This window comes from Ovis aries, chromosome 8, assembly GCF_016772045.2.
Source record: "Ovis aries strain OAR_USU_Benz2616 breed Rambouillet chromosome 8, ARS-UI_Ramb_v3.0, whole genome shotgun sequence".
Classification (NCBI taxonomy): domain Eukaryota; kingdom Metazoa; phylum Chordata; class Mammalia; order Artiodactyla; family Bovidae; genus Ovis; species Ovis aries.
In genome coordinates, this window is record NC_056061.1 from 11,252,864 (window position 1) to 11,263,735 (window position 10,872).

At 36.2% G+C, this 10,872-nt stretch overlaps 1 protein-coding gene and 1 non-coding gene across 12 annotated transcripts in view; both read left to right on the forward strand.

Moving 5' to 3' along the window:
- Positions 1 to 10,872, forward strand: part of ECHDC1 (ethylmalonyl-CoA decarboxylase 1) — a 70,194-nt gene that overhangs the window by 46,018 nt on the left and 13,304 nt on the right. For 8 of the 11 annotated variants that reach the window (XM_042253199.2, XM_042253197.2, XM_004011133.6 and 5 more), the window contains one exon: positions 9,183 to 10,537. The exons of 1 other annotated variant lie outside the window; for it this stretch is intronic. In XM_042253199.2, coding sequence (XP_042109133.1) covers positions 9,183 to 9,591 — 409 coding nt within the window. In that variant the 3' untranslated portion in view covers positions 9,592 to 10,537. 2 more of the 11 variants (XM_042253202.2, XM_042253200.2) reach the window with 2 other exon arrangements.
- On the forward strand, positions 3,283 to 3,364 carry TRNAS-AGA (transfer RNA serine (anticodon AGA)). Its single transcript has one exon. It is a non-coding gene; the product is annotated as a tRNA-Ser (tRNA).

Genomic DNA, 10,872 nt, shown 5'->3' on the forward strand with positions numbered 1-10,872 from the left:
GCCTGTATTCCTTCTCTTGTTTTCCATGTGACCCCCTTCAGCAGTGGTGGGTTAAGTTCCTTTCATACTTTAAATCTTTCTCACTTTTCCCTCTGCTTCATCTCTCTGACTCCAACTGGGGAAAGTTTTCTGCTTTTAAGAGCTCACTGGTTAGAATGAGCCCACTGAGATAATCTGGGATCATGCCTCTATATTGAGAGAGAGACACACACACACACACAGACACACAGACACAGACACACACACACACACACACAATCTTAATTAGATCGGCACAGTCCCTTTTATCATGTAAAGTAACATATGCACAGCTTCCTGGGATTAGGGCCTGGACGTCTTTGTGGGACTGTTCTACCTCCATCACAAGGGCTTATCATAGAGAATATAGTTGCCAGTTTTGGGTTGGGTTTTTTTTTTTGCTAGCTTTTATATTCCTATTTGATCACCAATTAAAATTGGTAACTTTGTTACTCTAAGTTACCATTGTGAACTGCATCTTTTTAAACTTGTTTAGATACACCAAATTGATAAAGGTTCATTGATCCAAAAATTACTTAATGTGTTATTATAGTTTCTTAGGTTGGTTTCAAGCTCAAGATTCTAGAGTGTGCATTAGGAGGTACTTAGAACACTCATTCCTTGATTCCCCTTGTCTTATGCCCTATCATTCAACAAAAGGAAGAGGGTGGGAGAGGGAAGGGGAAAGGAAGGAAAATCTCTCAGAAATATCCTAGAAAATAGGAAACTGCAAACTCAGACTGCTTGAGGTTTCAGCGTCAACTTTTGGCAGTCAGAAACATGTCATCCGTTTAATTGTCTGTTACTCAGTTTTTGCTACTTAATTTGGTATAAGAGAGAAATTGGAATTGTGCTTTTGCTCTGAAATTACGGTCAGCCCTCTGTATCTGTGGGTTCCAAATTCAGGATTTCAACCAAGGATTGAAAATATTCTGGAAAAAAATTCGAGAAAATTTCAAAAAGCAAAACTTGTATTTGCCATGTGCTTGCAACTACTGATGTTCCTTTTACACTGAATTAGGTATAAGTCATCTAGAGATATTTAAACTATATGGGAGGATGTGTACAGGTTATATAAAAATACTATACCATTTTATATAAGGAAATTAAGCATCTGAGGATTTTGATATCTGTGAGGGATCCTGGAACCAGTCATGGAATGGACAAAGACTCCCTGTACCTATTATAACGGAACTTCACCAATTTTTAACATTTTACTGTTCCTTTTTTCACCTCTTTTGTGTATGTATAGTATGTTTTATATATATATACACACACATATATGTAATTTTTTATGAGAAATTTGAGAGTAAGTTACAAACATCTTACCCTTTTACTCCTTTATACACCCAAACACACACATAAATATATATTCTTTTTTTTAAGAACTAGTTGTTCAGTTGTGTCTGAGTCTTTGCGACCCCATGGATGCCAGGCTTCCCTGTCCATCACCAACTCCCAGAGTTCACTCAGACTCATGTCCATTGAGTTAGTGATGCCATTCAATCGTCTCATCCTCTGTCATCCCCTTCTCCTCCTGCCTTCAATCTTTCGCAGCATCAGGGTCTTTCCCAGTGAGTCGGCTCTTCACATCAGGTGGCCAAAGGATTGGAGCTTCAGCTCCAGCATCAGTCTTTCCAATGAATAGTCAGGGCTGATTTCCTTTAGGACTGACTGGTTGTCTCCTTGCAGTCCAAAGGACTCTCAAGAGTCTTCTCCAACACCACAGTTTAAAAGCATCAATTCTTCAGCGCTCAGCCTTTTTTATGGTTCAACTCTCACATCCATACATGACTACTGGAAAAACCAAAGCTTTGACCAGATGGACCTTTGTCAGCAAAAAGTCCGTATAGTAACTTACTATACTCTAATGAAGAACTAGAGTGTTCTTTATATAACCACAGCACACAGTTGTCAAATGCAAGAAATTTAACATTGATGCCCTACTTTTATCTAATACACTATCCGTATTCTAGTTGTGTCAGTTTGGCAATGACGTCCTTACAGCACTCCTGGACATTTTTCCTCTACTGCAGGATCATGTACTGCACTTATCGTCAGAACTCTTCATGTCCAGAACTGAGATAATGTTTTTTAAGCCACTAAGTTTGTGTGATAACATCAAGAGAAAGTAATGCAGATAATGATACTTTAAAAATGTTTATTGTGCTTTCTAATTGTAAAAGGATATTGTGTGCATTCTGGTGAATATGAATCACCTGAGGATTTTGTTGAAATGCAGTTCTGATTTCATCTCAGGGGTGAAGCCTGAGCTGATGCTGATATTACTGGTTCACAGACCACACATTGAATAGCAACATTCTAGATTACTTTGTGTGTTGGTCATTGAGTCATGTCCAACTCTTTGTGATCCCATGGACTGCAGCCCACCAGGCTCCTCTGTCCATGGAATTCTCCAGGTAAGAATGCTGGAGTGGGTAGCCATTCCCTTCTCCAGGAGATCTTTCCGACCCAGGAATTGAACCTGAGTCTCCCACACTGCAGGCATATTCTTTACCATATAAGCCATGATGGAAGATTATTTTGAAAATAACTTATTTTGAACATATTGTAAATATTATAATAATAAAATATATGTTACTATATATTAAAATTTTTAAGAATCTAGAGTTAGCTATAGCATAAAAAAGTTGCAGCCAAAGATAATTAGCATTAGCACTGCAGTGTGCTTTCTTCATATCCTTTTTTTTTTTTTACAGTGGAGAGAAGACAATCTCTTTTTTTTTTCATTAAAAAAATATTTTATTGAAGTGTAGTTGGTTTACAATATTGAGCTTAATGCCTGCCGTACAGCACAGCGACTCAGTTATACACATACATGCATTCTATGTTTCTTTTTTTTTTAATCTTCATATCTTTTTAAAATAGACATATAATTTTCTTTTTTAAAAAATTAGGATCATATGACCTATAGTCTATATTTAAGGACAGTGTTCCCATATCACTTGCATACTTGAAAAATATGAATTTAAAATTTTTTAAAATATTCCGTCGGTTTGGATGTACTAAAATATCCCCTTTTGGCTGTTTCTAATTTTCCTCTATCATGATTAATGCTGTGATAACTGCCTTATATGTAAGGCTTTGTCATTTTGGAGTATTTTCTTTGATTTATTCTATAAATCCTAACACTTACTAACTGCTTCAGGTACTTAGTCAAAGAATGTGAACATGTTTAAGAGTTTTGATATATAGCGCCAAGTTACCCTCCAGGAAAGATTCTGCTAGTTTGTGACCGCATATGTAGTCGTGACCGAGTGGTTAAGGCGATGGACTAGAAATCCATTGGGGTCTCCCCGCACAGGTTCGAATCTTGCCGACTACACATTGGACTTCCCTGGTGGCTCAGATGGTAAAGCGTCTGCCTACAATGCGGGAGACCTGGGTTCGATCCCTTGGTTGGGAAGATTCCTTGGAGAAGGAAATGGCAACCCACTCCAGTACTCTTGCCTGGAAGATCCCATGGACGGAGGAGCTTGGTGCAGGCTACTGTCCATGGGGTCATAAAGAGTCAGGCATGACTGATCGACTTCAAAAAAAAAAAAAAAATCAAATGCTACGACCAGCAGTATGAGTGTCTATTTGAGAGCATCCTTTTTTACAATAAGTATTACTCTTTTAACTTTGATAATCAAAAATTAAATTTTATTTTGTGTTTTTTAAGGTTTTGGTGAGGCATACATTTTCATATGTTCATTGATGTGTATCTGTGTGAATTGTCTGCATTTTCTTTTTGTTTTTCTTTGGAATGTTTTAAGATTTTGCTGTTTATACACTGGATGAAAAGCACATTTTTATTCCATCATCTCCCTAGAGGAATAAAATTCTCAATTATGCAATTTAGAGCCTGCTATTTAATTTGTTTTCAATCTTGAACATTGATTTCATGAATATAAATAACTCTCAGCCAAAGGTATTAGCATTTCCAGCTGCTACCTATTAGTTCAAAGTATATTACAAAGAAAGGGAGCTGTAAACAGGCTTGTCCCAAGGGAGCTACTATACATAGCCCTTTTCTTAAAATACTAACCTAATAAGTCAAACAGGAAATACAACATAATATTCATACTTGCACAAATGTGCACACAAACACGCATAAACACCCGAACCAACACATCCCAGAGTCATTAAAAAGCAAGTCCCATTTTTGCTGTGGCAGTGCCTGTACTCTGAATATGAGATGTCCACCTCAGGAAGCAGTCACATTTCCTATGCATGCTGCTTTTTCTGTAGTTATCACTGTGTTATGTGGAAAGTCTTACTTCAGAGCCTGTGATATCAAGAACATCCTCTTCTCTGAGCATGCTAGGATTACAACTGAATGTTAAAATCAGACTTTATATTCCCCCAACATTCTCCTGTTTGTGTCTCTCTCACTGTACCACCACCATCACACACAAATGCACACACACATGCGCAAATAGAAAAAAACTTCATTCCACCACATACTTCCTTAATCAAGCAGTCTCTTTACATAAAGTACATGGAGCCTGATGAGACCAATCAGCTAAGAGAAGGAAATCAGAAAGGTGAGATAAGGGGAGGATCTTTGAGATCTTTCCATCTTCTTTAATTTGTCTTGTGATGTGATGGCAGGTAGACAACAGGAGGAAGAAAATGCCAGGAAGGTGCCCGCACAAACAAAGAAGTGACTGTGTTCAAGGCATGATTCTAAAAAGTGTTGTCTGTGATCAAAGATGTTGCTGCTTATGTACCATATTTCCCCATGTCACTACAGTTTGCTTTGTTGTATTTGGTTTGTTCTTAATGTCATGTAAATGACCAGCAATTTCTGACCCTAAAAGTTTATTTAAATCAATGATTCCAGACTTTAAATTTATGACATCATGTGATTTAATTTTATAACAGGACTGCTGTCTTTAAAAATTTAAATATTTATGCTTTTATTATATTGCACAATATTCCTTAAGTTAGTCTTAGGTATATGTCTGTTTTTTTAAAAAAAAATCAACTTGGAATCTTCCACTTCAGCCGTATCTATACGGAACACAGTATTATTTCTACCTTTATTTGGAAATTGAGAATTGTATATATTTTGCAGTCTCCATTAACAGATATTGAGGAAAGGTAGTGTATCATTATTTGCTGGGCTTCCAGTGCAAGAATAGCTCTTTTACATTTCAATACTTTTGGGATTGAATGACTTTAGTCCAGGAAAAAACTTTATAATGCCATTCTAGCAGAAACACTGCTATTATTTGTAGTGAACTTACCTATTAAGGCAACCAACTTGATAATAATGAAAGATAGTACACAGAGAGTGTAATATGTGTATGGTGAGGCTATAAAATACATAGTTTTTATATACCAAATAAAAGTATAAATAATACTCTGTTCTATAGATGTGGCAGAGGCAGAAAATTTCACACTTTTTTTTTTTTTGATGTGGACCATTTTAAAAGTCTTTATTGAATTGGTTACAATATTGCTTTTTTTAATATTTTGATTTCTTGGCCAGGAGGCATGTTAGAATCTTAGCTCCCTAATCAGGGATCAAAGCCACATACCCTGCACTGAAAGGTAAAGTCTTAACCACTGAACTGCCAGGGAAGTCCCACACTGATTTTTTTTTTTTTTTTAATATATATAAGCAAGTTTCTCTGGAATTAACAGAATTGTGGCATATATATGTCCTAAGTAACTTTCATATATTAACTCATTTATTGTAGTACTCATAGAAATTCTAAGGCATAAATACTGTCTTTATATCTATTTGCTGGACAAGCATACAGAGGCCTAGGGATGTTAAATAATCTACCCTTCCTCATCCTCCTTTATACCATTGAGTCTTTGGTCTCTTTTGTGTTTTACAAGGTGTGAAATGCAGCTGGTCTAGTGGTCAGGCCTGGTAGTCTGGCTTAAGCTATACTCTTCCCCAGTGCAATTATTTATGTGTTTCTCGTTTCTTTGCTATGGAGTTCATGAAAAGTACCTTTCTTTAATAATAAACACTTTTAAAAAATAACTTTTACTAAAAAGTTTCCTATTTTAGTACAATTTGGTAATTGTTTTTCTTGAATACCTTTGTTCAAAGTCCTGAAACTTATAGCTAAACTCATCAGAAATTAGTAGCAAAATGAACAGTCCTTTCAGGTATCAACATTGACTTTGCAACACCTGTCAAAAGATACTCTTCCAAGTTATGGTTAGTTTTTCCTGATATAGCCATACCACAACACCGGGTATATCCAATTTAGGTTAATTTCCTCATCACCCCTCTCAGTGGGTGTCACAGGAAATTTTCAATCTTGCCAATGATAATGATACTAACAGTCAGAGGATACTTACAATTCTTTTACTTGTCAAAATAAGAGAGTTAATGTGGTTTAATGAGTCTGCTGTAGGGCTTCAGAATCTTAAGGTTTGGGTCTTCCAGTTTTCTACATAGATTAATAGATTATCACTTGCAATAAACTACATGATAGGTGGTGCCAGATAACTGCATCTAAACTAGCAGGAATTAGTAGATAATCTTATAAGGGCTCTTAGGAAGAAGTTTCTAATTTTGGATGTATCCTGTTGATACGACATTTTCTTCATAAATTCTGATTATCACCATTGAAAATTTTATATTTAACCTTGAACTTTTAGATTAATAGAGTCTTGTGAAAGGTTCTTATCTAAATGTCCCATATTTCTCTCATTGTTAAACTACTTTGTGTTCTTTTGTCACTAATAAAATTTTTGGTCTTATTTACTAATGTAATATGCACTTCAGTTCACAAGTACACCCTAGGCATGACATAGAAAGAATAGATGTCAGAGTTTGATGGCAACAGGTACTTATACAAGGACAGCCTCCGGATTTGTTAGTGTCCTTTACAAGTGATACCTCACCTTATAAAACATGGCAAAAGGAAAACAACCACACATGGTATAAAGATGATAATAAATGTTATTCTTTAGAAGCAATTCCAAATATATATATGCTTTATACATAATAACTTTTGTTGTCATAAGTTCACCTGCATTAGCCCAACATCTAGGACTTTAACCAGCTTTTATGTTCAGATGATTTTAAGTGAATTTTTTCCTGACATAGTCCTTCTTTGTATTGTAGACATAGCTCTGAGCCATCAATGTCAGTTCCAGGGTATAATTAGGAACTGTGACAATTCTATCTGTGAAAAGCTTTATAGGATTTTCAATATAAATAATATTATTTCCAACTCTATTAGACATTACTGTAATTTCTACTTTCTTTTGACCTTGATTTCTGTTTAAGGAAGCTGTTCTTCCCTCACAATTTGGGGCTAGTTCAGATTCTCAAGACACTTGGTTCCTTCTTCCCTCCCATTTGAAAATTATTTATTGAAAACTACTACTTTCATGGCTGTTTGCTTCTAAAAGCAGTGGTCCATATTTGAGGCAGATTTTCCCTCATAGGAATTCACAGCTGCAAGGAGAACATCCTCTTTCCCAGTGGGTTAGTAAATAGGCTTCTGTGAGAATTCTCTATTGGAATATTTCTCTTGATTAAAGGGTCAAAGACTGAGAGTCTGTTGTTCTTGGTGCTAAAAGCACCAACCACCTGCAGCTGGGCATTGAACACTTGGGAAATGCAGAACTTACTTAGTCTTCATTTTTGTAATGAGTAGCTTGAAAGCAGTAATTTTTCTTAAAAAATTAAAATTCAGACATGACCTTTAGACCAAATTATATTTTAATAGTGAATGCATTGGGGCATGCAGTCAAAATACTGATAGGCTGCATTCCCCAAACACTGTGGCTTTATGCAGCCTATTAATAACAGCATACACATACTTAACAGGTAAATATGATTGCTGTGCCTACTCGTCTCTTTATTTATTCCCTTTTATTGTTCCACTTGATTAATCACTCTGTACATAAAAGTCCCAGTATTTGGGGAAAATGAATCCCTGCTGTAGGAAATCATCCCTCTCAAGTCCAACCGAAGCCGCTGTCAACTTTCTTCCTGGCATCCCCGCCTCCACTCTCCTCTAGCTACCTATTGTATGTAGTGGGAGGTTGAGAGGTTAACTTACTTGGATTTAAAATTCTGTCCCTGCTATAGCTGCATGGCCTTGGGTGCGCTATTTATTTAATGTTGCCTCTGTTTCCATCTGCAAAATGAGGATATTACTGTACCTCCAGGGTCGTTCTGAGGATTAGTTAACATAAAGTTCCTTAAATAGTTGGTGTGCTGTTAAATGCTAAATAGGCAACTCTTACAAAATAAATCAGATATTACTCCTTTGGACAGCCTTCTCCTAGAGCCTCACACTTAAAAAATAAAATCTGACCTCCTATCCAAGTGCCTATAAGCTCACTCTGATCTCATTGCCCATTTCTGTTGGCTCTCTTCCTGCTACATAAGCCTGGTCCCCAGATACTAAGCAGTTCTGCTTCAAGGCCTTTGCACTTGTAATTCCCTCTTCCTGGAATCCCCTTCCAGAATTTTGCATTGCTCACTCACTTGGGTAGTTGCTCAAAAATTCAGCGGCCTTTTCCATATAAAATGGCACACACCCAACACATGTATCCTCATTCTCCAGTCCCTTGCCCCGTTTTCTTTGTAGCATTTATCACCACTGACATTATATTGTTGTTCAGTGTCTTTTTCTGCTAACAGGAATGGAAACTGAGCAGACAGAGTTTATTTTGGTCATTCCTGTAGTCCTGCATCTAGACCACCTGGCATTGGTAGAGCTTAGTAAATACTTGTGGAGAGTGGAGTTAAAAAACAAATCCCAAGTTAGAAAAGAGTATTTTTACCCTGAGAACTACTGACTTTAACTTATTATACATTTTTTTTTATAGTATGCACCTAACATTTCCTACTCCCATATATTCACTTTAATCCAGGTTTTCTCATTCGGTTACCACTCAGTTTAGATTGGGTTTTCAGGATAAACGTAAAGATTAGATTTGTATATGCAAAGTAAAAGATAACACAAGATTGGGGACCTTGTTTTCAGACAGAAGTGTTAAATGCCGTGTAGTAAACTGAATTCTATACTTAGCCACGTTTTTTGAACATTATTTTTAATGACACAGCTACCTATAAAGATCTATGGAGATTTCAGGTCAGATTATGAATAGGTAGTACTTTGTGACTAAAGCATATATACTTTCAATTAGCTTTCTTTTCTCTTTTGCAGATTAATGACTACAGAGAGTGAGATCAGATTTGTCCACAAGGAGATGGGCATAATACCAAGCTGGGGTGGTGCCACCAGGCTGGTTGATATCATCGGCAGTAGACAAGCTCTCAGAGTATTAAGTGGGGCCCTTAAGCTGGATTCAGAAAAAGCATTACATATAGGAATGGTGGAGGACATCTTGCAGTCTTCAGACGAAACCGAATGTCTCAAAGAGGCACAAGAGTGGCTACAGCAGTTTATCAAAGGGCCACCAGAAGTAATCAGAGCTTTGAAAAAATCTGTTTCTTGCTGCAAAGAGCTTTGTTTAGAGGAGGCATTACAGAGTGAGAGAGATCTTCTAGGAACAGTTTGGGGTGGACCAGCAAATTTAGAGGCTGTTGCTAGGAAGGGAAAGTTTAATAAATAATTTTTTTAAATAGCACGTTAAAACCCCAGTGATGAATATGGATAAAAGTTGAATGATATCAAATATGAATGTCAAAACTACTTCGAAGGTAATATTAGTATTTGTAGTATTGACTACTTGAAGTCAGTTGGCCTCCTTTCAGTTTATTCAGGTAGTTGCTAAGTGATCCTGAACCTCTAAAACACACACTTTTGGGTTAAACAGTCATTAATTCCCAGATTCCCATGATAGTTATTAGGCTATAACCAGACTAGTTTTTGAAAGGAAAAACTACACAAAACCTATTCCTGGTGTTCTTTCTCATAAAGTCTTTGTCTTAACCTGGAAATAATTTACGAAAATGATGTAATGAAGCTTAGAGAACAAAAGTGGAAGGGGTCAGGGGACAGGAAGATTGTGATTAGTCCTTTTCTTCTCCTCCATGCAGCTGCATTAAAGAGGTCATGGACTGGCCCTTCTTTTAAGGATGCTCCTCACCCCACCCTTCTACAAATTTGGACCTTATTTGATGTTTCAAATAATTTCTATTTTTGGTTATCTATGAAACAATGATGGCCACCATACAAAGTCTGTTGACTCTACAAAATTGGCCAGTTGATTTGTATGCACCAGAATTTCCAAGCTAGCAGTTACTATAGTTTATGTAGTAATCAAATTTTCTTTAATCAGAGACTCATGAAGCATCATGTTACACATGAATCAGATTTCTATTTTTTTTTCCTGAGAAGTAGCCATCTTTTCTTCTTTTATAACTATATTTAAAAGTAAATTTAATAATAATGGATGACAAACTTCTATGATCTTAGTAATACAGACTTAAAAATCTAAGTCAAAGAATTGTCATGAGATAAAGTGATTTTATAAGGGACTGTTTATATTTGCCATTGTAACATTCAACTCATATTTGATAAATTGTATTAAAGACAATTTGCATATGCTTCATCAACATGATCCTGCTGTTTTGATTTAGGATAATATAGAAGATAAACTCATGTTTCTTTTCTGCAGAATCAAATTCTGGATTACCAAGTTAACCCAACATTTCCAACCTTGCTGTAGATTCTACATTTTGTGTTGAGTCAGTTTGTGTCTACTAAGGCTGTTTAGAAATAAACCTACCATTTAATTCATGTAAGTGCTAGCCATTAATGAAGACTGGCAAGGAAGACCCAGTATATATATAGCCTCTTCTATCAAGTTATTTAAGACAGGCTTTAGGTTTATTTCCACACATTTATTCCATGAAAATTCCCTGGAGACTGTTTTAAATCTTCTCTATGA